The 24,806-nt window shown below is 60.0% G+C and overlaps 4 protein-coding genes across 6 annotated transcripts in view; 2 read left to right on the forward strand and 2 right to left on the reverse strand.

The window, feature by feature from the left end:
- The window catches only part of STKLD1 (serine/threonine kinase like domain containing 1), a 22,263-nt gene extending 18,326 nt beyond the window's left edge, over window positions 1-3,937 (reverse strand). Inside the window, exons 1-3 of one of the 2 annotated variants that reach the window (XM_060610328.3) lie at window positions 3,826-3,931; window positions 2,642-2,764; window positions 2,056-2,142 (exon numbers count right to left, since the gene is read on the reverse strand). In XM_060610328.3, the coding sequence (XP_060466311.3) occupies window positions 2,056-2,109 (54 nt within the window). In that variant the 5' untranslated portion in view covers window positions 2,110-2,142; window positions 2,642-2,764; window positions 3,826-3,931. Of the gene's footprint in view, window positions 1-2,055; window positions 2,143-2,641; window positions 2,765-3,825 lie in introns of both variants that reach the window. The other variant, XM_060610327.3, reaches the window with a different exon arrangement.
- A 361-nt stretch (window positions 3,938-4,298) lies between these two features.
- SURF4 (surfeit 4) lies at window positions 4,299-16,954 on the forward strand. Its single transcript, XM_060610361.3, has 6 exons — window positions 4,299-4,526; window positions 11,611-11,797; window positions 12,472-12,548; window positions 13,150-13,193; window positions 13,707-13,893; window positions 14,587-16,954. The coding sequence occupies exons 1-6, from the start codon at window positions 4,479-4,481 to the stop codon at window positions 14,851-14,853; spliced, it is 810 nt and encodes a 269-aa protein (XP_060466344.1). The 5' UTR covers window positions 4,299-4,478; the 3' UTR covers window positions 14,854-16,954.
- SURF2 (surfeit 2) lies at window positions 16,810-21,202 on the reverse strand. The gene is made up of 6 exons (XM_060610366.3): window positions 21,095-21,202; window positions 20,855-21,009; window positions 20,078-20,181; window positions 18,084-18,272; window positions 17,819-17,985; window positions 16,810-17,409 (listed from the first exon to the last, which is right to left on the reverse strand). Exons 1-6 carry the CDS (start codon window positions 21,170-21,172, stop codon window positions 17,329-17,331), a joined length of 774 nt encoding a protein of 257 aa, XP_060466349.1. The 5' UTR covers window positions 21,173-21,202; the 3' UTR covers window positions 16,810-17,328.
- SURF1 (SURF1 cytochrome c oxidase assembly factor) lies at window positions 21,171-24,773 on the forward strand. 2 transcript variants are annotated; one of them, XM_081790982.1, is made up of 9 exons: window positions 21,171-21,356; window positions 21,455-21,506; window positions 22,256-22,407; window positions 22,721-22,803; window positions 23,293-23,484; window positions 23,770-23,842; window positions 23,931-24,093; window positions 24,421-24,502; window positions 24,596-24,773. In XM_081790982.1, exons 1-9 carry the CDS (start codon window positions 21,171-21,173, stop codon window positions 24,663-24,665), a joined length of 1,053 nt encoding a protein of 350 aa, XP_081647108.1. In that variant the 3' UTR covers window positions 24,666-24,773. The 2 variants fall into 2 exon arrangements, with proteins under 2 accessions (XP_081647108.1, XP_060466329.2); XM_060610346.3 differs by having other exon boundaries at window positions 22,274-22,407.
- The last annotated feature ends 33 nt before the right edge of the window (window positions 24,774-24,806 follow it).

Below are 24,806 nucleotides of genomic sequence, written 5' to 3' on the forward strand. Positions count from 1 at the left end.
CACCATCATCATCATTGCCACACCACCATTACCATCACCATGACCATCATCACTGTCACCATCATCACCATCATCATCACCACTATTATTCACTGGGACGGGGGCCAGGCTTCTACCACTCGCGCCCCACCACATGGCACCAGATGAGGCCTGGAGTTGTTCCTAAGGCAGGGATATCCAAAAATGCTTTGAGCAATGAGAACATCTTTACTCCTGTCACAAGGATAAGCCTAGGATAGAATAATATAAACTCCAAACAACATTAGAGGATCCTCCGGTTGGCCAAGTATCAACCTCACCACTTCATTCCTTATCCAAACTGGGAAGATTGTCCCTGTCACTGAACATGGGGCAGTGGGGGAATGTGGGAGAAAAGGGGTGGTTGATGGGAGGAGCAGCACGAAACTTCAAGTCTACCACATACTTGGTGGCAAAGTATGCATGTATTTTGCAGGAGCATATCATCCCCGCCTCTAATACCCGATCCTCACCCAGAGCTTCTGCGCGTAAGACTTACAGATGACGCACTCTTAGGGGCGTCTGGGTGGCTCAGTCAGTTAAACATCTGACCTCGGCTCGGGTCATGATCTCATGGTTCGTGAGCTCAAGCCCCGCGTGAGGCTCCGACGGCTCGGAGTCTCGAGCCTGCTTCAGATTCTGTGTCCCACCCTCTCTTGGCCCCTCCCCCGCTCACACTCTGTCTCACTCTCTCTTTCTCAAATAAACATTAAAAAAATTTAAAAACAAATGATGAACTCTTATAACTGGGGTGATCGTAGGTGAAAATGCAGAGGTGGTGGCTTACTCCCAGATCCCATAAAGACCCCAGACGGAGCAGCACAGTGAGACTGCCTTCCCTTCCTCCTGTTCCAGGGGCTCATGCTTATCGGTGAATTTGGCCAACACACCCTGAAAGCCTTCCAAATGTCACCTCCTTTGCCCTAGATGCCCCACCCCTAGGAATTGATCCCCAAGGATATCATGGATCCTCAAAAAAGTTAACTAGAAGGTTGCTTATCAGCGTTGTTGACACAGAGTGAAAGACCGAGAACAGGCTAAGCGCTTATCATACACGAAGGGCTCAGGGATCGTTGGGGGCAGTTACAGTCCACCAAGCAGGTGGGGCCACGCCCCTTGATCCCCCAGAAGGCGGTCGGCTGTCCTGCTCCAGTGGCCGGAGAGACAAATGGGGGCGGCCCTCCGGCCAGCCTGCAGTGGAGCCAGAGGAAGGTAAGGACTCCAGGCCCAGCCTCCTCTGGTAGAGGCTGCTGAACGGCTCCACAGGCAGCCCGCCTGGTCAGCAGAAGTGGCCCCAGCAGCTGATGCCAGCGAGGCTCTCCCACGTGCACGGTCAACCCCAATTCCACGGTATCCCAGCCGTCACCGTGCACCACGAGGGCGGGGCCGGAACTCTCAGCGCGGCCCTCTTCTCCTACACCTTCTGTGCAGACAGCTGAACCGCCCTGGCTCGGATGCACAAAGGGCTTTCCCCCTGCAGGTCCGTACCCACCCTCTGCCATGCCACCCCGGTGAGGAGGTGGCGGAAGGGCCCAGGGCCCGATGATGTCCTGTGTGACCTCGGGCGAGTCCCTGCCCACCCCTCCTCCACCCCAGGCCTGGCTCCCCTTTGGTAAAAAGACAGCCCTGCTGAGGTAGCCTGAATTCGCATCCTCTTGGGAGCTGATGCTGGCCAGCTGCAGCCTCCCCAAGCCTCCCCATCCTTGTAGACCGGGGCCATGGCTCCTGCTTGGCAGGGCTGGGGGGAGACTGAATGCGACTGGCTGGAAGCACATGCTGAATGAGGGGCTGGTATGGTTGCAGTTGCTGAAGTTAAAATGAGCACTCCTACTCCACGCAGGTGAGAGGCAAGTGTGGCGGGAAGCCTGGGGAGCCTCGTGCCGCCCCCACTTTTACTCTCAACTGGATCTGCCTCCGTGACTGCCGGCAGAGAGGAAACAGCTCTCATCGGGAGGGAGCCCTTCTCTAACATGGAGGCGGTAAGTGTACGTTTGGGGACACCACTCGCGCTAGGATGCCACCGGAGTCACCTCGTACCTGCTTTATCACGTACTTTACTTTGTTTTCTGTTTTCTCCACCACGAGGTTCATCCCCAAGGCCCCAGGACTCAGCTGGTGCAAAATCTAGCAGGAAGAGAAAGAGAAGCTTTCAGCAAACGCACACGGATGGCTTTTCACTTTCCAAAGCGCGCTCAACTCCGACGCCTTTTCTGACCCCCAGTCCCCTCGCAGACTAGCAGAGCAAGCGTCTCCACCACATTTTGCAGAGAAGGAAATGCCCAGAAGGCTGAGGAGCCCTCAGAAGGCAGAACCTGAGCCCGTCTCTCCGAGGGCCAATTCTGGAGCTCTTTCCACCACCCTGTAACCCCTTCTCCACGCGGCAGCAGGGAGCAGTGGGCATCCAAGAGCCAGTACCTCCCTGGGGCAGAGCTTTGTTCACTCTCTCTAGCCCCCCTACTATTCCAGCTTCCAGCACCCACCTCCGAACTGAACATCCAAACAAGAAAATAACTGGTCCATAATGGCTGTGCAGTTACAGCTACGTGTGGCTTGGCACTGTGCCAAGCACTTTACAGGCCCCTCCCCCTGGTGAGTGGCACTATTGTTACGTCCATGTCCATACCGGAGAAGACTGAGGCGTAGGGAGCGAGGTCCTTGCCTGAGGCTACAGTGTTAATAAGTTAGACGGCCTGGAGCGGACGGGAACTCTGGGGTCTGACTCCAGGGTCTGCGTTATGAAGCAAACCTGCAGAGATGGCCACCAAGTCAGAAATCTGTGCAGGGAGGCCAAGGACTATGGGGTAGGCTAGACGATGGAATTACACCTGCCAGGGGATAGAGGAAGCCTGGCAGGACGGAAAGGAGTGGATATAGGAGGTGGAACCCTGAGTTGAGGGTCTTGGATTCTGCAATCCAGCCCCTGTGGGTGGACTGAATTGTGCTTAGGGAATTTGGGGGACAATGTACTACCGAGTGGCTTAAGCCAGTCTAAGGACGCACAGCTTAGGCTCTCTTAAGTGGTGGGTTAAACAGTAAAACACTCGTAGCTCAGATGGGGTCTCTGGTTTTCTCCCCCAAAAAGTAACTTTGCCTTTAAAATTCTCTGCCCCCCAGAAACTCATCTCCTTTACAGGGCTGACGCCCCCGTAGCCCTCCCACACAAAGGAAGGGAGTTCTCCCAAAGTGAGCAAAATCTTATCTACAAATTGTTTTCAAATTAATGAAATCTTTACAAAGACTGAATCTAACATTTGATAAAGTTGGCATATCATGTATCGAAGCAGTCAATTAAACAATTACACACTCATTCATTTTAATTTTGCATCTTTCCTTTTGTTTTGGGAATTTTTCAAGTCTTCCACATGGTCACGGGCCCTGGAGATGGGCCAGGCCCTCCCACCCGGGACTACCGACGGCGTGTATTAGGAGTTTGGAGGCTCCTGATTGTGAACTCTGGACGTTTTAGGGTGTCCTGTGTCCACCGGCAAAACGGTGGGCTTCTCTCCCCTCAAGTATTCAGACGAACGGTGCTGGAGAGTCATTTCATCCATCATTTTAGAGAAGGGGAAACTGAGGCCCAGAGAGGCAAAGGGCACCCAGGGGGTCATTCCACGCGCTGGAGGCAGACCCTGGCGGGGGGTGTGGGGTGGGGGTGGGACTTGGCCACCAGCCCCCTCTCCAGCGGCTGTGACCGGTAAACCGGTAGGGGGCTGGGTGGGGGTTGCAGGAGGTCGTTGAGGTCCCTGGCTCGCCCCAAACCGGCGGGTTCTCGTCGCCCGGCCTCCCCACCAGGGAACAACTTGGCACCTGGTACTTCTCCATAGTGTCCCCAGGGGAGACTCCCCGCGTCCTCTCCCTTGGCACGGCGCTGGGGGTGCGCCCCTAGCCGGCGCCCACGCGCGGACCCTCGACTGAGCATGCTCAGTAGAGAGCGCGCCCGGGAGAGCGCCCCTTCCCCCGCCCCGAGGGCGCCTCCTCAGCCCCAGGTGCGCCTGCCTGAACGGTGCACGCGCGGGCGGGGGCGGGGAGGGGGGAGCTCCGACACGCCCCTCCAGCGGGGTGGCCTGAGAGCGCTCGGCGGGCGGGGCCTGAGAACGTGGCGGGCGGGGCCTGAGAGCGCGGCGGGCGGGGCCGGGCGGGGCCGCCGGGGCCAGGGCGCGGCGGGCGAGGCCCCAGCGCGGTGGGCGGGGCTGCCGGCGCCAGAACGCGGCGGGCGGAGCCTCGAGCGCGGCGGACGGGGCGGCGGCGGGCGGCGCGCGGCCCCTTTAAGGCGCGGCCGGGGCGGGCCCGCCGGCGCGGCCCCTTTAAGGCTTGGCCTACGTGGCAGCCGCTGGAGCCGCGGACGAGGAGCGAGGCCGGCCGCCGGGCACTTCCTGTGGAGGCCGCAGCGGGCGCGGGCGCCGACGGGCCGAGCGCCGAGCGAGCGAGGGAGCGAGCGAGCCGAGCCTCCCGTCGCCGCCATGGGCCAGAACGACCTGATGGGCACGGCCGAAGACTTCGCCGACCAGGTGCGGCCTGCGGCCCGACCGGGCCTCCTGCCCCGGCCCCCAGGCCCCTCCCGCGCGTCCCCTCCGACTCCCCCTCCGGGCCTCGGCCCCGAGCCCTCTGCGCTCCCGGAGTCGGGCCCCCGGCCCCCGAGGGCCGCCCCTGGGTCTGCGCCGCGTCCTCACCCCTCCCGAGCCCGCCGGAGAATCGCGCCCCCTCCCCCAACCGGGGCATTCCTCTCCGGGGCTCGTCGCCTTCCCGACCCGGGGCTCCCCGAAACCCGGCCTGCCCTTGTCGCCGCCTCCCCGCCAGGGCTCCGGGTGGGTTCTCGGGCCCGTGCTTCGGCACCCAGGTCGGTGAGCCGCCCCCCTCCCCCCCGCCCCCCCCTCCCCCAGCCTGGCCGGCCCCAGGAGGTGAGGGATGTGAGGGGCTGCCTTGCCCGGTCCCGAGAAGGGAGCCCGAGGCCTGGGGGCTGGGGGGCGCTGCGGGTTTGGGCCGAGTCTGGCTACTGGGGAGCGTTCTCTCCGTCTCGAACTGTTGGGGTGGTCCCTGCACGCTTCTCCTTTCACTGGCACTCTTAGGGGGCGGGGTGGGGAGCTGTGATCCTGAACGGGGGGTCGGTCAGAAAGGAGGCCTGGGGGTCCTCCCAGAGGAAAGGGGGCGCCCTGGTATGTACCCCAACTACGGAAAGCAACCGCACTTTCTTCTGTTGTTATTTCCCAGATGTGTTGGACTCATGGGGTCCCTTTGACCCTCCCAGCATTTTCCCTCCCTGTTTGGACTCTGCCCTGGGACTGAATTGAATGGGTATCTATCAGTACACAAACCTGGGAGGAGGGGAAGCCTATCTTCCTGGGTTTTTTTTTTTTTTTTTTTTTTTTTCTTCCCCGAGTGTACAGGTGGCATTCTGAGCACCGGGGAAGCTCTTGAAACAGGCAGTTGACACAGACCAGATAGACAGAATTAGATCCTAGAAAGGGGAAAGGACGGAGCTTCCTGGCGATTTTCATCGAGTTTTGATTATTTAGTACGTTTTACCTGTGAAAGTGTCCCTTTAGGTCTACAGATGAGCAGCCTTATCCCTGCAGGCAGAGCCATGTCTGGCCCACTGGCCATTTCTTTCCCTTGTGCACTTAACGGGTTTGTGGTTTTTGCCTGACTTAAAAGTAGTGAGGTTACATTTTTTACTTTTATGGGGGTGGTATTGAGTAACGAAACTCTGAAGTTTGGGTTTATTGGAAGGCTTGTACGCGTTTGTGTGAGTCAGAAACACGAATGCGTGTTTTCTGATCCGGCATGGGCGAGCTCGATCTTCCCTTGTTCCCCTTGAGGGGTGCCGTCTGTAGTGTGGTCTGGTAGCGGGGTTTCCATTGCACCACTCTCCTGTGAGCCGGTATTTGAGAACCAGCTTGGGGGGGGGGGGGGTGAGGTGGGGAAAGCGTGTCCATTTGGAAAAAATAGTTTTTGCTAAGGTCATGATTTTGTGTTTAAAGACCTTTTAAAAATCGTATCCTTCATAAACACAATTCATATCAAAAGCTCTCAAGAACCACGTAGGCCTTCCCTGTCCATTTCTCAGTGGTTTTAGTGACCCGATTGCATTTCCCCAAGTAGCAACTCCCTGAGAAGATGGCTCCTTTGAGCCACGGGGACCGTGAGAGCTCTGCACACTCACTCTTCAGTCCGGAGAACCCTGATTTTGCAAGTGCATTTCATAACCAAATCTAGATAAAATGTCTCTAACCAAGCTGGTGCCAACTATCAAACGATCAACTTCCCTACAGAAAAAAAAAAAAGCCCAAAATCTCTATATGTAATCTTTTCTTCTTTTTCTCCCTGCATTTTGTTTAAATCAAAGCAGCAGGATCTTGGAACCTGAAAGGCCCTTCGGGCAGACACACAGTCTGGCTGCACTTAAGTTACTGGTGGGAAAGATGGCCTGCTGGGGCTTCTGGACTGGCCTGGGGCACAGCCCCGGGGGGGACCCCAGACTCTGACCTCAAAGCTAGTGCCACATACTACGAGCTTCCGAGGCCTGGTGTTCTTCTGGCACGAATGGAGGGGAAAGGGCCTGCCTGCATCACAGTCGAACACCCAAAGTGGCCCAGGGCTGTGTCTTGTCAGGCAGCGTGGGCTCCTGCTGTCAGTTTATCAGGGCCAGGGCCCGCCTTGGTGGTGGCAGCGGATGTCAAAAGACCCCTCCACGCCCTTTTGTGGGTGACTCAGGAGGGCAGTGGCCCTCATGCTCTCCAAAACCAAAGTCAGGAGCGTCTTCTGCCCGGGCAGGCTTGGCGCGGGAGGACGTGGGCAGGGTAGAGGGTGCAGAGCCCAAGTGACGGCTTCCTGTGGATAGTGATCTGGCCAGGCCGGGGTGCCGCTTTAACATTCATCCACACGGTACTCAAACAAAGCTGCCAATAATAAGTGCTGGAGTCCAGGCTTTTAAAATGAAAATGATCTCATTTGAAGGGCATGGGCAATATTGTCAACGTCACCGATCAGTAACACGACAGACCCATTTTTTCCAACCCTGTCTCCAGAAAACGAAAGCAAAACTCAAGTGACAGGTGTTAACCAGAAAATCTAGGTCGCTGGAGTGGGACCTATAAAGCCTGCGTGTCCCCCAATAGTTACGATAAGAGACGCTAACTCTGGGCGAGGTCCTCCGCGCTTAGTACTGTGTTACCCTCTGGACCGCGTGAGGCTGGCCACAGGGCCTCTATCTTCAGGTGTGGAGAGGGCGGTCTCGCGTGGAGTGAGGCAGGCTGAGGTTCTGAGTCCACATCTTGGTACCAAAGGCTGGGCTCCTCGCCTCCTGGCTGTCCTGCAGCCTCCCCTGGAGGCCCGCAGAGGTGAGAGCACAGGGTCAGCTGTCCCGTTCGTTCTGACTGGCCGGCTCATCCAGAGCTACATCTCTGGCATCGGGCTCCTTGCCCCTGGCGGCCAGGAGGCCAGGCGCTAGAGAAAACGCTGAGCGTGCCCTCTGCAGGAGCTAGGCACTCGGAAGCCATCTGAGACCAGGTCAGGAGGGGCCAGAGACTAACGAACTCAGCAATCCAAAATTACGTCTGGGTCCTGAAGCCGGTGCTCGCTGCCCTTCGGCAGAGCGTAATTGCAAGCATGTCTGTACCAGTAAATGGGAATATTAGCATCTACTGGGTTCGGCCTGATGGCTCCTCTGTCACCAGGGTGACAGATGAGCTGCACGGGGCCTTGCTGTCCCGTGTGGCCTTTGGGGTTTTTACCTGTCTTTTGGCATGATGGAGCCATCCTGGGAGCCTGTGCCCGCAGGAGCTCCCCTGGGCCGCTGGTCCAGCGTTGGGTAGCTCGGATGGCCCGACAGAACGTGAGTGGGCACACCTGCTGCCCGGGTGTTAGGGCTCTGGATTAACCGTGTGTGGACGGCCATAGGGTATGAGTGGGGCTCTCGTAACAGTGATGGGTTGTGAGCATCATTTTCCTGTTCCTCTGCTCTGTGTCCCCCTCCCTGCCGGGGCTTCCTGCCTTGCGCCATCGGGAGTGAGGAGAGAAGGCAAAGAGGACGCATTCTTTCCTGCTTGCCCTAAGAGGAGCCATCCCGCCTCTTCCGGGGAGAGGGGTGGAGACACGGGGGGCACTGGTCAGCAAGGCTTCTGGAAAGTGAGGCACAGCTGTGTTCTCCTCCGTGGGATTTGTTGCTACTCTCCTATGGTTAGGCTCTTAGTCATGTGGATTTCTGGTACGGAAGCCAGGCCATCTCCAGGACCAGTTGACTCTTGTTCCTGTACTTGGAGGTGCAGCGTGAACCCACACAGCAGCACCCGGGAGACCTGCCGGGGGGGTTCTGGGGTCATGGTGAATGCCCATGTGTGAGTCATCGAACTCTTGCTCTGGCCCTGACTCAGCCTGATGTGAGGGAGGCCGTCTGGCCACAAGTTCTAATCTTCTGGGATGTGGAGGCTTGAAGTGGCCCTTGAGAAGGGCAGCCCCAGTCCCTGCGACCAGATGGTCTCATGCCCTTTTTTGCTTCCTCAGAGTTCCCAACCAAGAACTGCAGACAGCTTTCAAGTCCCTTCTGTCCTCAGTACTCAGAGAAAGTAGCTTTTCTGTGTCATTGAGAGCTGCAGGTGGCTGTGTGACATGATCACTGTATTCTCAGAGTTAGGTTTCTTAAACCCCCTCTAAAATCAAAATCATAGCCCTTCGTAAATAAATCCCAACTTTCCGTATTTCATAAGTCACCCAGGTCCTGTCATCGCTTGTGAACCGCACCCTGCTTGACGGTGAGCTTCTTGGAGGTTCCAGGGAAAAGCCTGCCCCACGCAGGCTAACCGTCCTCTCCTGTGGCCTGGCCCGCCCCTGCTTGCTGCCCGCTTCCGGCTTTCCCTCCACGATTCTGTCCCAGGCGTGGCCGTCGTGGGTCTCCGTGTCCCCAGCGGGCAGCACCCAGCCCCCGGCCCGCAGGACCCGTTGCACAAGCACGGGACAGGGGACTGCCCCCGGGCTCCCGCGTGCTGCCTGGATGCCTCCTGCAGGGGCTCTTCTCTGCTGTGCCAGGAGGATGCGGTCCCCAGACGCCTGACGTGGATTCAGTGGCCGAGTCTGAACCGCCGTAACCAGCACGCATTCGGAGAATCCGAGTAAAATTGGGTCTGGCCTCGTGTTGAAACAGTTCTTTTTCTTTCCTGTTGAGTCCAAACAGGTGCTTATTAGAGGCTGGCTGGTTCAGAGAGGTTCTGGAGCAGCCTGGCTTGCAAAACACAGTCGACCCGTAGCCTGAACCACATCCAACTTGGAAATAACCTGAATTTGGGCTCCCCCCCCAGCCCCCCCAAAGCACAGAGCTGTCTGTCTCCTCAGCTTGTCTCACGGGGAAGGGAGGAGTCTCCCTGTTGCTCTTTAATCCTCTTGACCCAGACACTCAAATTAGGCGTACAGACTCATCACGGAAGCTCTTAAACACTGCCTGTGTCTCTTGGGCCGGGCTGTGGAGCAGAGCGCGTGTTAAGCGGGGTGCTTCATGGTGAGGAGGCTTAGAGTGAAGGCCAAGGGCCCGGGCTTGTTTGCTCCTCACTGGTGAGCACAGCAGGCAGCTTTCAGCTCCAGTTTGGAGGCGGGTCAGGACGTGTCCCATGTCTGTCTGCCCCTGCCTTTTGGGGTCAGCCTCCCCCAGAATTGCGCCGCGGCCCCAGTCGTGTCCCTGTGGATTAGACTGGGAACGACTCTACCGCTGACCCTGCTGGGGCTCACGACAGCATTTGGGCCATGAGGCAGAAGCAGCAGGGCCAGTGGTCAGCTGTCCCTCTACCTCCCGGTCTGACGCGGGGGGGTGTGTACCCCGAGTGGACAGACATCCTGTGTGTGCTTTACAGAGACTCCAAAATTTGTAGGGGCATTAAGGTTCTTTCTCCTTCCCTCTTCTCCTCCGCTTATTCAAGTTGGAAAGAACCTTAGACCCACCTGGTTCATTGTCCAGGCGTCGGTCTCTCCCTGTGACCTCTGCCCCCGCTTCGGTGAGGGTCAAGGGCTGAGCAGGCGTGTGCAGAATCGCCACCTTGGGGCTCAGTCGAGCTCGGGAGATTTGGAGAGAAAGGACACCTGGCTTGTAAGGGCTTTCTCCCCGCTCTCCCTCCCTCCCACGAGTGCCCGGCTGCCATGGCCCAGCGGAGGGGAGGGGAGGCGAGGCTTCTCTGCTGACTGAGCCCAAGTCGACAAACTGGAGGTTGATCTCAACAGCCAGAGGCTCGTTACTTGCGGCCGAGAGCATCAGCTGTTTCTAGGACTTGAAAGCGACTTTTCAAAAACGCCAATAATTAACAGACTCTTCAGACACACCTTAGCTGGTCCCAGTAAGGTTTCGCCAGCCCTGAGAGGGGCAGTGATGTTCATTTGACTGTCCCTTTGCCGGGGCCAGGCCCACAGGTGCCCTTTAGACTCGGCTGCCTGACTCGTCACTCCTGTGGGCGGACTTCCCGGAGAGCCTGCCCTTACCGTGTGCTGTAGGGTTTCCTTCCCTTTGCATTTAGCTTGGATGGTGGGAAAGAGAAAGTGGCTGCAGGGCACCCGAGTGACATTTGTGTCTCCACCCGATATATGTTTCATAAGCACACCGTCGTTAACGGCACACTTCGCACGGAGCAGGAGGAAGTTCTAAATGTGCTTTGTCTCCCTTTGCTGTTCACCAGTGATTTTCCGAACTGGACTCTTCACTGCTGTTGAGACAGTCGTGCGTCCATTTGTTAGCATGTCTTTGTAAAAGACTCCAGAGCCTTCTAGCCATTGGCCACACCAGTTCCGTGTGTGTGCTCACCGCTGCCCACCCCACCCTCTCCAGTCCAGGGCTCTGGGGGGGACTGGGGGTGCGCGCGCGGCTGCCAGAGCCCGGCCTCTTCTCTCGCTGCTCGGAGGTTTGGGGTAAGCGTAGACACATGAACTTACCGTTGGTCTACCGTGAGGCCCTCCGGGCCTGGGACCCTGGCTGTCCCCTAAGTGGACTGTCCTCTGCAGAGCGTGCTCAGCCCTCTTCCATCTAGAGTGGGTCTGAGCACCACTGGGGGTGTCGGGAGGCCAAGGCTTAGCCGTGTGTGACCGTGTGGGACTGGCAGGCCAAGCCTCAGCGGGCTGTCTCGGGTCCGTGCAGCTCTCAGGGAGCCCCTTTCCCCTGTGGGGTGCAGTCTGCCCACTTGTGAAACGAGAGGGTCTCGAGGGAGTGGGCGCGGTTCTGTGGCAGTGTCTGGAGGCGTTTTTGGCCGTCACGGCTGGAGGGGGGCTGCCGATGACGTCTGGTGGGTAGAGGCCAGGGGTGCCGCGCGCCCCCCCTTTGGTGCCGGTCGGCCTAGGATAAAGACGACTCAGTGCAGATGCCGGGGCGCACGGGAGGGGAGACCGCGGGTGAGCCGGCAGGGCCTCATCGGGGTGATCCCGATCCGCCCGAGCGTCCGCGCGGTGTGCCTTGCGTGGGCCCCTCGTTGGGTGACCGTAGTTGGCGCCTACACGCCCGTGCTGACAGGGCGGAGGCTGTCGCCCTGAGGGTCCCAGCCTGACGGACGGGCGCAGAGACACACAGGGCAGCGCGGGGAGCGGCCCCGAGGGTCCCGCAGCCCTCAGCCGGGTTTCTGTGGCCCGCAGTTCCTCCGGGTCACGAAGCAGTACCTGCCCCACGTGGCGCGCCTCTGCCTGATCAGCACGTTCCTGGAGGACGGCGTCCGCATGTGGTTCCAGTGGGGCGAGCAGCGTGACTACATCGACACGACGTGGGGCTGCGGCTACGCGCTGGCCTCCGCCTTTGTGCTCCTCAACCTGCTGGGACAGCTGAGTGAGTTGGCTTACCTTGTGGGCGGGGACGGCAGGTCACTCGAGGGGCTCCCGGGCCGGCCGTCGCCGGCCCTTTCCCCCTCCCTGGCGGGCGGGCCGGGCCTGGGCGTTGGTTCTGTGGGCCTTCGGGTGGGTGCTGTGCTCACTGAAGACCCGTGACCCGGGCCCCGCTCTAAGCGCCTGGACCGGGACGCGGGGGAGACTGGGTGACCTGGGTGGGCCGGAGGGGAGCCAGAGCAGGGCAAACGCAGGGTGTCGGAAAGGATGAATCGGAGGCCGGATTCACGTGGGCCGCAGATCTTCTGCTCCCCGGCCGCTGTCTGCTGGCGGCAGCCCCCCTCCCTGTACATTTTGGGGCCGGAAAGGGGCCTGCGCTTCTCAGTCGGTCCTGTAGCTCCCACGGCAGTTTCCACTGCACCGCCTGCTCCGGAAAACGGCCCATTCTCTGGAGCAACGGATCTGTTTTCTAGAACGGTATCTTCGATAAGTAAGGCCCCGTTGACTCGTGTGTGGTCCGGGTCTACGATGAATTCTCCTAGGAGTTGCTCTTTTCTCGGGGCGCGTGGCTGGGCCAGCAACCGCGCAGGGCTCAGGTGAGGGCGCCAGGTGCCATGGCGACGGCCCTCGCCCGGAACTCGCCCACGGCCCCCTGAGCCTGGCCCTTCTCCTTTCCAGCCGGCTGCATCCTGGTGTTGAGCAGGAACTTCGTGCAGTACGCCTGCTTTGGGCTCTTTGGAATCATAGCGCTGCAGGTACGCGGGGCTGGGTCTCTTCTCTTCCTTGCCGTGCTTGGGGCATAGCTTCCGCAAAGGCGTCTCTGAGGATGCGGCTTCACCCCCTTGTGTCTCTGCCTGGGTCTCCTTTTCTTTCCTGAGAAAACACTGGATTTTCCCGAGTGCAGGCTCAGGAGAGCTGGAGAGGATGGGGCCCCTGAAAAGGTGCCAAGCTCTGGGCGCCCACCTCTTTGCCACCTTCCCGAGTTTCCTCTGATGGGGACAAATGACAGGGTTGGCTGCAGCCAGGACACTGTCTGATCGTTTTACCTCATGAACACCCAGCTGGCCACATGAGCTGTCTGCACCTGGACCGGAGCTCCCGGGCGCCGTGCCGGCACCTTGCGGGCTGGGTGCTCCCAGGGAACGGTGCTCGTTAACGCGGGCCCGGGGTGGTCAGCACAGCTCGAGAAATGCTGAGCCTGTGGTTGAACTCGGAGCTGTCCTGGGCTCCTAAACTGTCCCGTGCACCTTAAGTTTACGCTTCTGTGGGAGAGATTGCCTACTGCTGTCCTCAAGAAGTCCCAGTGCGTTTGGAAACGTGAGACTCAAGTTTCTGTCTCTCCTCTGTTCCCTTCAGACGATCGCCTACAGCATCCTGTGGGACTTGAAGTTTTTGATGAGGTACGTGCGCTCCACATGCTGAGCTTGCTTTTCATGTCTGTCGACTCAGTAACTAGCGGTCGGGAGTGAACTTCTTGGGGTCCAAGCACTTGGAGTCTGTAGGAGGTGTTGGCAGAGGCTCCCTCCCCCAACAACCCCCCACCCGCACCCCGGGACACAGGTGAGAACGAAGCTGTCCCTCCCAACCCCCCGTTCGTGAGGGAGGGAAGGAGGGCCGGAATGGCAGCACTTGCTCGCAGGGACCCAGCTGGTCGACAGCAGGGCCAAGGCCGGGCCGGGTTCCGAGTGTGTTCCGGTTAATGTCACTGTTGGGTGGAACAGAGCCATCTGTCTTCAGCCGTGGAGCGGCTGGGAGTCCTGTGGACTGACACCCAGCCGGTCCGGCACGGTTTAGAGAGAGGGACCTAAGGGCCCTCCCTTCCTGTGCTCCCGCCGAGGTCTCCCGACCTGGTCTGACGGGCGTGCATAGTGCCTGCCGAGCCCCGGCAACTCAGCTGGCGTTTCTGTCCTCAGGAATCTGGCCCTGGGAGGAGGCCTGTTGCTGCTCCTGGCGGAATCCCGTTCCGAAGGGAAGAGCATGTTCGCGGGCGTCCCCACCATGCGCGAGAGCTCTCCCAAACAGTACATGCAGCTCGGAGGCAGGGTTCTGCTGGTCTTGATGTTCATGACCCTCCTTCACTTTGACGCCAGCTTCTTCTCGGTGAGCGCTCCTGCCTGCGTACGTGGACCTGGGCTCCTGTCCCTCAGAAAGGGCCCCGACCTCTCTTCCCCGCCTGCGCATGGAGCCCAGTCCAGGGGCTGTTGGAAGGAGTCGGCTTAAAGGAGGCAAACGTCGGATCCTACTAAAAGGAGTGAACACCCAGCAAGCTCTTAGGGGCCCGGAGCTGACAAAGGAAGTCCAGATTCTCCCTGACCTCCCTGGAGGTCCTGGTGTCCTGTGTGCCGGCCTGCAGGCGGTCCACCCAGGCTCTTCGCGGACCCTTGGTTCTTTAGCTGCCCGCTGCTCGTACCTTTATCGCGTGCTGTGTGCACGCCGGGTGTCTCGTCCCCGGGAGCTTTACGAAGCCCGTCTTTAGAGCGGGCTGGGCGCCCTGGCCGGGAAAAGCTCCCAGGAGGGGCACCTGGCGCCATGGGAGGGGGGAGCCCGCTCCTAAGAAGTACTGGGGACTCCCTGGATGGCTTGGGGGCCCGCAGGCCGGGGCCTGAGTGTGTCCTGGTAAATTGCAGCCTGTTCACTGAAGCCCCTGGCGCCTCCCTCTTTATTCCTCACTTGAATGCACACCCCTCTGTGACATCACCTGGACACATACCGCAGTGACAAGGGCAGTTGGAATATCTCTTCTTCCTCACCTTTTTTTTTTTTTTTTTTTTTCTTACCTTCTAACCTATGCAGATTCTCCAGAACATCGTGGGCACAGCTCTGATGATTTTAGTGGCCATTGGTTTTAAAACCAAGCTGGCTGCTTTGACTCTTGTCGTCTGGCTGTTTGCCATCAACGTGTATTTCAACGCCTTCTGGACCATTCCTGTCTATAAGCCCATGCATGACTTCCTGAAGTACGATTTCTTCCAGACCATGTCGGTGATCGGAGGCCTGCTCCTTGTGGTGGCCCTGGGCCCCGGGGGTGTCTCCATGGACGAGAAGAAGAAAGAGTGGTAACAGACCCCTTCCCTGCCTGGCTAGGACCCGCGGCCATCGAGGACTGGTTCGGGGTGGATTCGACAAAAATGCCAGCATTTATGTGTCCTCTTTCCTTCTCTCCCTTGGTAAAGGCACAGATGTTTTGAGAATTTATTTGCAGACACCTGAAATTTGGCGGCTAAATCTGCTCTGGACCCACAGCCTAGTACCTGACCACTGGGGCGGGCTGGCTGGGCACAGCGCCTCCCTCCCCCAGGCACGGCCTCGGCTTCCCACGAGCAGCTTGCTGGGCTGTGGCCTCAGTTCCCATTTTTGTTTCTGTTTTGTGGGTGGGGGGCCTTCAAGCTGTACTGTGAGCAGATACATTTGTGTATCCTTCAAAGCGGTCTCCCTCTTACTGTTTTTTAAGTTTACGTTTTTAGCTAAAACTAAACAACTTGGGATGGCCCAGCCCAACATCACACAGTCAACGTCCTGGGCGGAAGCCTCACCCACGGCTCCGAGTTGTCCCCGTGCCGCATCGTAACGCTCGCAGGGACAACAACGGCATTTGGACCCAAACCCAAAGAACGAAGTGGTGCCAGAGGGGCCACCGAGGCTGCCGTTCCCTCGGCACAAAACCGGCTCCAATTGGTGCAGCTCGTTGGGTAGGGTAACCCCCCGGGAGCCTCAGTGGCTCAGGGCGGGAACGGCGGGGCTAGAAGTCCCCAGGTGCACCTGGAGCCTATGGGGACCCTCGCCCCGACCCTGGCCTGGCCACATGCCTGTGCGCTGACTCCCGTGAGGGGCGTGGGAGGAGCAGCAGCCTCGTGGGGCAGGGCAGCGACGAAGCGGGCTCTCAGACCAGTTACCTCACCCCCGGTCTTCACGCTGAGCCCGGGCTGCCGCTGTGGGCTCGTGTGGGCCCCCGTGGGCTCCGACCTGGCCAAGCGCCCCGCCCGCCTCTCCTTCGGCTGGAGGGACTTTTCCCAAGCTGCGCAGCCGTGACTTACCACTTTCTCAAGGCTGTTGCTTGCTCAGATTTGTCTTTGCTACGCTGAATGCAGCCCAAATTACTTTTTACGATTTGTGATGCCTTACCGATTGGATCTTAATCCTGTATTTAAAGTTTTCTAACATTGCCTTACACTGCGTTTCTCTTCTTGGGGGTGCACGCGCCTGTTGGCTCTTCTCCACTCGTCCACGCTGTAGCGATTGCCACGAGGGGAGAGTTGGACTCGTCTGTGCCTCCCCCAGTCCTCCCCCAGACCCTCGGGGGGGGGGGGGGGTGGCAGGCTGACCAAGCTAGAACAAGGACTGCCTGAAGCTGGTCTCTTTTTTCCTGGTTCGTGGCTAGATGTGTAAGCCTGAGGGCATCCCTAGGGATGCCGGGGCCAGTCCCGAGCCAGGATCCACATTTACCAGCCAGACCAGAGCCAGCATGGGGCGGGGAAGCTGCCCCGCTTTTGCCTCCCAGTGCTCCTAGAGCCTTACTTGGCTCTGCGGCCTGGACCCGCCAGACCTGACAGGAGTGATGGCACCCCTCTCAACACCCCACCTCGTGCCCACGCCTCAGCCCCAGATGTTCCCAACCCCTGCCCATTTGCAAACGCCTCCGGCCTTGGAAAAGCAACAGATGGAGAGGGCTTTTCTACTTGGCCGCCCGGATGCTCGCTGCACGGGGTGGTTTCTGACTCCGTGCGTCCGCCTCGGGGCCACCTCTCGGTCCACCCCCTTTCCCGTCAGCACAGCACCGCCGTCCCATCAGATGACACTCAGCCACGTCCGTCCCTCCGGGACACCTCTGACAGTTCCAACACCTCTGTTGGTTTGCAGGAATGGTCTGACCCCAGGAGGCCAAGGGGTGCGGTCAGAGGGCACCCTCAATGCTGGAGGAGGTTGCTCGGGCCTCCCCTGGCCCTCGGTGGGCTCGTGCCTGGGACGGGGGTAGATGCCTTTGCAGAAAGGAGAGAAAAATACCATCTACCAGTTGGCTTCGGCAAAACCATTTCTGAGAATTTTTTGGCTTTATGTGGGAAATAGGTATAAATCTCATTTTATGCTGTATTTTATATCTTAGTTGTGTTTGGAAACGTTTTGATTTTTGGAAACATCAAAATAAATAACGGCATTTGTTGTATGCGGCGTGATCCTCTGGTATTGTCCGGCTGGGGTGGGGCCTGACCAGGCCTCTCCTCGGATGCCCAGCGAGCCAGCCGAACCCTCTAGGCTTCGCCGAGGCCCGCTGAGAAGCCACGTCCAGAGAGAATGCTTCCCTCGGGGTCCCTGGGGGCTGCTTCCTGGGGATGGGTAAGGTGGCCCTGATGCCAGTGGCAACAGACTCCCAGCCCCAGCCCCGGGGGCAGCAATTGTGAGCGGATGGAGGGGACCCTGAGACACCCACCCCATCGGCTGAGAGGGCGCACAGCAGGTGGCTTGAAGAGGACCCGGGCTCGAGGACCTGAAGGATTTCGGAAAAGCTTTCCACGTGTGCTTTTCTCCGGCAGCCGTTTATTAACCTGACTGTTTAAAAGAGCTGAAGCTCTTGGGTTTACGGTGGTGACGTCTGAACTTCTTCGCTGAGCCCAACTGCCTCTGGAACACGAACACGGAGCTCCGGTTAGTGAGCCATCCCCGTCCTCTCGGAGGGGCGCCCCCGAGTCAGGCCAGCTGTCCACCCGTGGCTTCCCTGAAATGCCACCCCCCCGCCCCCAGCCTCCAGCGAGCTCTGGATCTCCCCTAGACCTGAGGGCGAAGGAACCTTGGCCATGGCCTAACAAGGCCCTCCCGCGGGTCCCCTGCGGCGTGCGCCCCGGAGTCCCCTCGGACGGGCTGCAGAGCCCAGCGTCCGTGCGGCAGCCCCTGGCCCCGTCAGGCCAAAGCAGCCTCGGCTTCTAGTTTACTCCCGAAACGTTAGCTTGGCATTTTATCTGCCACAGAAAGGTTCTTTACACAGGTTTTGTAAGGAAACGGAGAACCGTCGGCAGGGGAAGCTGCCACTCACCTTCCGGCGCTTGAGGACCGGCTCCTGGTCCCCTCGCGTCTCTTCTCCGCCCCCAGGGCCCGTCTCTGTCAGGCCCCTTGGCCTCTCGTCCTCCCCCTCGGTCAGAAAGTCCTCAGTGCCGTCCCCGTGTTCAGTCCCTCCCGGGTCCTTTCTGGTGAACACCTCGGCTGAGAGGGACAGAGGGATGGGCAGTTTTAGGTCCGCGTCACCGTCTGCGCGGGGCTGAGGGGGCGCAGCCGGGGCCGAGGGGGCCGGTCCCACTCACGCGGGTACAGGTCTGTCATGCTGTCATCACTGTCACTCGCAGCTGCGCCGTCCTCACCGGACGAAGGTTCCCAGAAGGCTTCTCCCCGGCGAGGCGGCCCGGCGCCGTCCACCTGGTCCTCCCTCCTCCTCCTCCTGTGCAGGAGGCGGGCGGCCACGTACTCCGCGCCCTGCTTCTGACACCTTTCATCTGGGAGACGGGCCGGCACGCCGTGTCTGCCCCCCTGTCCTCCGGAGCAGAGACCGGCTCCACCGGCCCGCCCCCCCCGGTGGGGGCGCGGGCGAGGCGTGAGCAGACGCAGAGCTGTGCCAGGCCCCAGCCTGGGTGAGGGCGAGAGCGGGAGCTTGGCCGCTGCTGACCCTGCCCGGAGCAGGGGGGGCCGCGACGAGGCCTCCACACCGTCTCACGCACAGAGGCCTTGGGGAGGCCGGACGCCCGGCATGGCGGACACAGACCAAGCCCCGATGAGGAGCGGGGTGGCACCGAGGAGCCTGGCTGTTGAAGGCGGCCCTCCGTGGGCGGCGCTCTCCGGTCTCAGGGAGGAGGGGGAGGGGACCGGGCCCCAGCCTCTGATGTCCCCCACCGCCAGGCTCTTCTCTCCTGCCTCATCTCGGCCACTCGCTCTGTGGCCCCGCACGGCCTCGGGGCCGGTGGCCCCCACACCTGGAGTCCCCTCTCAGGACCCCCGGCCAGGTTCCCCGGCCGCCGGTCCCGTGAGCCACACGCTCCAGCATCAGGACGACTCTCTTACTGGGGCAAACCCAGTCCCTCCCTTCCCACCCACACCCGGCAGCCCCCAGGCTCTGTGCCAATGTGGGACCCTTCAGGGGTCCTTCACTTTTGCCCGTGGGCGAAGACTGGGCCTCATTTCCTCTTGGGGAAACACAGCCTTCAGAGTCCTCTCCCTCTCCTTGCCTCTCTCCCCACACCCGGGTCCACTGGCTCTGCGCCACCTGGCCCTCGCTTCCCCGTGGGGCTCCCGCCGGCTCCGTCCCCACCTTCCCGTCAGGAGCATTTGAGAAGCGTCGACCGTTTCCTCCTCGACACCTCCATCCCGACACCACCCCGCCTGCTTCTCCCCGTCCTGGGGCTCTTCCCTGCTCAGGCCTGGCCCCGCGTCCCCTCTGCTGTGGCTCTGCGGACGCAAACGCCACTTAGTGTCAGTGGTGTGCGTCATGTGAGCACTGGCCCGCGTCTTCAACAGCCACCTTCCCTGACACACGTTGAAGAGAATGCTTCATTTCCCCACAAAGCCCGTGACTCCGATGCCACTCTCGTAAGCACCCCGGTTCTCGAGCCAGGAATCCGGGAGTCACAGCCGACTTCTTCCTCTCCCTCACCTACTGATTCTACCCACAGAACAGCTGCAATCCGTCCACATCTTCCCTGCCGGCACCTGTAGCCCCGGCCACCGTCACCTTCAGCTGGCTGCACAGCCGCCAAGGGTCCCCTGCTCCACTCCTTCCCGCCCCCCACCCCCCACCACAGTGACCCTGACGCACACGGTGACTGCCAGTCCCCGCTTCAGTCCTTTGTGGCCTCCAAGACCCCCTGTGGTCTTGTCCCACCTACCTTGCTGACCCCGACCCCATCTTGCGTGGTGTCACAGCGGCCGTCCTTCAGGACCTCCCACAACCAAGTGTTTTTCTGCCTCTCATCTTGCCGGAATCCTTCCTCTAACGGGAGCACTCTTGCCTCTACTCGCTATGTCCCTGAAGTCCCAGCCCAGAAACCCCGCCTCCCCAGGGCCTCCTGGCGGCCCTCGGCACACGACCGCCACAGCACTCACGGTTATGTCAGGGCCCACTGCCTGCTTTACCGCAGTCTCCGCCACCACCCCTCCCCTGGGCTGGGCCGGGTGCACCACCAGCTACTGCCAAAAGCTGACCGAGACACCACTTCTGCCTTCGAGGGCACTGGTCCTGGAGAAGAGCAGGCATGCACCCGAAATACTTGTAAACCGAGGCAGGCTGCGTCCGCCCACGGCTACTTACATTCACGCAGAGCTCTCTGGTACCGCTGGCCCTGGGTGTGCCTCAGCACATGCTCGGGGACCTTGTTGATGTGCCGCAGGGTGAGTCTGCAGAACAGCTGGTGCCTAGGGGACAGGCAAACGTGGGCTGGCAGGGATGTTCACAAGGGTCTGGACCAGTGGCTCTCCAACCACGGCTGCGTCTTGGAATCATTCCCAGAGTCTGGCAAAGAAGTCTCCGAAGCAGACTGGGCATCAAGATTCTTAAAGGCTGGAAAACAATTCCACCCCGCAACTGGGGTGGAGAACCAGTGACCCGGACGGACCGTGACCTCTCGGCGTTTACCTGGAACACACCTGGTCATCAGCATCCGCTCCGGCCCACGGGAATGCACGTGAAGACCTGGCTTGGCAAAGTCCTAGATGAACGGGAGCATCCCCCGGCCCCCTCCCTTCAACTAGTGCTGTCAACCGTACACGTTCAGCTGCACCAAAGTTCTCCTTAAATACGTGGAACTCAACGCATTCAGAGCCTTAGGTGACAAGCCTCAGCGTTACGAAAAGCAAACACGCACCACGGAGAGGGGGCTCACCGGGGAGCTCTAGCCTGCAACCCGGATGTCCAGTCTCCTAACATCTACCTACGAAGCACGGCGCCAAGCCCTCGAGGAGCGCGCAGTCAGCGGGGAGGGGCCGGGGCTCCGAATCCACCTCGCGGCAGCGGCCAGACTCAGCGCCGGGACCCGGCTCCACTCGGGGCCCCTCCCGCAGTACCCGGCCTAAGCCCGCTCCCACGTACGGGTTCTTGGTGCTGGGCACGATGTGCGGCTCGAACTCCGCGTAATCGAAGGCCGGAGAGGCGCTGACCAGCCGCCGGTACTTCTTGCCGCGGGTGTAGACCTGGAGTTCGGGCAGACGGCAGGGCAACTCGTGGCCGGTGAGAGCGCATTTCACCTGCGGGGCGGAGGGCGGGCGAGAGGGTCAGGGGGTGCGGGGACCGCCCGAGCAGGTCCGCACCTCCTCCTCCGGCCCCGCGGACCTTAGCGGCGCCGGGCTCCAGCCGCAGACTCGGGTGTTCGCGGAGGAAGGCGAGCACTTCGGCCGGCGGCTCGCTCATGGCTCGGCCGCCCTCGGAGCTGGAAGCCGGCGCCGCTCGCACCACGTGGGCCGGGGGCGGGGCTCGGCGGCGCCCCGGAAGCAGACGCCTCTCGTCCCGGAAGCGCCGGCGGGGCGGGGAGATGGCGGCGGCGGCGGCGGCGGCGGTGCGGTGGCTGGGGTTTCGCGCTGCGCGGCCGGCGCCGGTGAGCGGGGCGCGGGGCGCGGGGCGGGCACGAGTCGGGCGGGCTGGGGGACCCGGACCCGGCCTGGGCCTGCTCAGCCAGCCCCTCGGTCTCCGTAGGCCCCGGCGCGCGCCGTCCGGAGGAGCGTCCTTGCGGTCCCCCTGCGCCCAGGTGAGGACTCGTCCGGGTGTGACCTGGGCACCTGGGAAAAGACGCCCCGCTTTGTAAGCGGCGGGGGGGGGGGGGGGGGGGCGGCCGCAGGCACTGAGAGGAGCTTCGAACTGCCGCCCGAACGCGGGCGTGCCTCTCAGCCGGGGTGGCCCGCGGGCCGGCCCCTCTCGTACCCCCGAGTCACGCCCGGCGGGGCCCTAGACGACAGCACAGCCGCGGCGTGCGGGTTGCGCGTGCACGTCCGGCAGGATAGCGTGCTGCGTAAGAAGGAAGGGTGCTGTAGAACCCTTGCTCCAGGCCTGCGTTTTTACCGTCCGCGACGCCCGAGGTGCCCTCATTTGATGAGGCTCACGCTCTGACCGCTGAATTGCACTTTCCCTGTACGTGGTTCCATCTTTAAGTTCACGAGCAGGGAACAAGAGAAGCTGTTGGGAGTGCTCTTGGGAGCCCCTTTCCCGAGTTGATCGCGCTTCCCTCTCTGCATAGCGGGTGCATCTTAGTGCGACGAGTACGCGGCAGACTGTTGTTGTGTAAAAGGCATGAGATGGTTGCACGAATTACCCAGGGTCGGGGTTGGTGGCAAAGGCAGGACTAGGCCCTAGGTCTTGCTTATGCAGTCGGTGAACGTCCAGGGAGCGTGCCCGGTGGCCGCAGGCTGGTCTGTTCACTCTGGGGCAGTAGTGCTCGTGTCTCCTTGAGGAATAGGCTGCTCCAGGTCTATCTGCCGGGGGCTTCTGACCCCACGCCACGGTTGGAAACCTTCCTAGGGTTGGCCTGGAGCCCAAGCAGGTGTGGTAGTTCTGCAGCTGAAGCACCTGCCACCAAAGCGGAGGATGACTCCTTTCTCCAGTGGTTCCTGCTTCTCATTCCTGTGACTGCCTTTGGCCTGGGGACCTGGCAGGTAAATACTAGCTTTAGCGCTGATGGCTCTAGCTTTTTTTTTTTTTCTTTCTTTTTAATGTTTGCTTATTTTCGGGAGAGAGAGCGCGCGCGCACACGCAGGGAGGGGTAGAGAGGGAGGGAAACACAGAATTCGAAGCAGGCTCCAGGCTTTGAGCTGTCAGCAGGGTCGGACACGGGGCTCAATCTCATGAAACAGGAGAGCATGACCTGAGCCGAAGTCAGATGGTTAACCGACTGAGCTACCCAGGCGCCCATGGGGGCTCTGAGCTTTTGCCCTTATTGCCACCTGCTTGGGTGTGCTGTTTCCACAGGTCCAGCGTCGAAAGTGGAAGCTGAAGCTGATAGCAGAGCTCGAGTCTAGAGTTATGGCTGAGCCCATCCCTCTGCCAGCAGAGTGAGTGTGTGGCTGCCCGCCTGGGACTGGCCTCACTCAAGGTCGGCAGCGGGGCCTGGCTGCTTCCGCTTGCTGTCCTGACCCTCAGACGGGAGCCCTCGAGATGAGTTGTTCTAATGAGCTTCCTGACCACCGTTGGGGGGTGGCATGACATTTTTAGAAAGAGATCTGTGACTTGGGGTTTCACCTTGTTTCCCAGGCCCATCGTACCTGTGGGGGCACAGTGCTGATGGGCTCCCCGGAGCAGTAATTCTTACCTGGTGGGTGGGGGTGGTGTCCCCTCATGTGGTCTTGACAGGAGAGCAGAATCTTGAAAAAGCATCCTAAGTGATTCTCTTGTCTCTACCCCTCCTTTTGACCCACTGTCCTGGAGGGACAAGAGCTAGTTTAGGGGAGCAAACCCGTGCCCTATTTGTGATGTGCAGGCCTCACGGGCTTTGACTTCCCGCCCGATCTCGTCGGGCCTCACTTCTCCCCACTGCTGTGTAGCCCAATGGAACTGAAGAACCTGGAGTACAGGCCAGTGAAGGTCAGGGGGCACTTTGACCACTCCAAGGAGCTGTACATGATGCCTCGGACGATGGTGGACCCGGCCCGGGAGGCCCGGGAGGCCGGCCGCCTCTCTTCCTCGCCGGAGAGCGGGGCCTACGTCATCACCCCCTTCCACTGCACAGAGCTGGGGTGAGTAGGACAGACAGGTCAGAACTCTGGTTGTGGGAGAGGGTCATTCATTGCGTGGATGTCGCAGGAGGAGGCCCGAGGGAGGAAGCGGAGATGGATGCGGGCAGGGATTCCCAGGGACCCTGGGTATCTGTCTTCAGAGTTGGTGTTCTGCCAGTCAGGACACAGGCTGGACAAAGGCATGCCTTCCCGGGGCACACCTGCTCCCTGTTCTCCCGGAGACTACCAGCGTTAACCTTTGTCCAAAAATCCTTCTCCACCTGAGAGCATACTTTGTTACTTCAGAATCACCATCCTGGTAAATAGAGGGTTTGTCCCCAGGAAGAAAGTGAATCCGGATACACGGCAGAAAGGCCAGGTAAGGGGCAAGAACCCTCCTTTTTTTGTGAGCAGGGCTGTATAGGAACCACAGGCCTTAAGGAGGAATCTCACATTCTCCTTTCTAGATCGAGGGAGAAGTGGACCTAGTTGGGATGGTGAGGCTGACAGAAACCAGGAAGCCCTTTGTCCCTGAGAACAATCCAGAAAGAAATCACTGGCATTACCGGGACCTGGAGGCCATGGCCAGGCTCACAGGCGCAGACCCCATTTTCATTGATGCCGACTTCAGTACGTTGTGATCAGCCCATCCTAGAAGATCGAGTAGCTTTTTTGTAAATACCCCGTCCTACCTTCCTTTTAGCCCTGGAAATTTTCTAGTTATTTCCTGCTAGTTACATCGTAGTATCCGTTGGGAGAAAGGGGAGTATCTGTCTGCAAAGAGGCAACCCAGGGTTGGTTACAGGTGAAAGGTATGTACTGAACTTTTGGCCGCGCAAAAATCTAAAAAGCTCTGCAAGGTTCCAAGGAAACAGCTGGCCAAGCCGCTGTAGGGAGAAACTGGTGCTGAGAAGCTGGTGGCATAGCTCTTGTGGGTTGAGTCCGTTGTCTCTGCAGAGAGCACCGTCCCCGGGGGACCCATTGGAGGGCAAACCCGAGTCACTCTGAGGAACGAGCACATGCAATACATCATCACCTGGTGAGTCCCCGATACGATGTCACGGGGTGAGTCCGGATCTCTAGCCCCCCCCCCCCCCTTCAGAATCCTGACTGTTCATCTTTTTGACCCAAGGTACGGACTCTGTGCAGCTACGTCATACCTGTGGTTTAAGAAATTCCTACGTCGGACTTCTGGTGTGTGAGATTAGCAGATGTAGCCCTTCCCCTAAATTATCAGGAAGTGGCTGATTTGTGGAGATGTTTTCATGTGGGATCAGCAACCACTGGCATAAATAAACCTCTGTGCTACACTGTGTGCCGTATCCGTCTTTCTACCTGGGCCA

The sequence above is a fragment of the Panthera onca genome, chromosome D4 (assembly GCF_046562875.1).
Source record: "Panthera onca isolate mPanOnc1 chromosome D4, mPanOnc1 haplotype 2, whole genome shotgun sequence".
NCBI lineage: Eukaryota > Metazoa > Chordata > Mammalia > Carnivora > Felidae > Panthera > Panthera onca.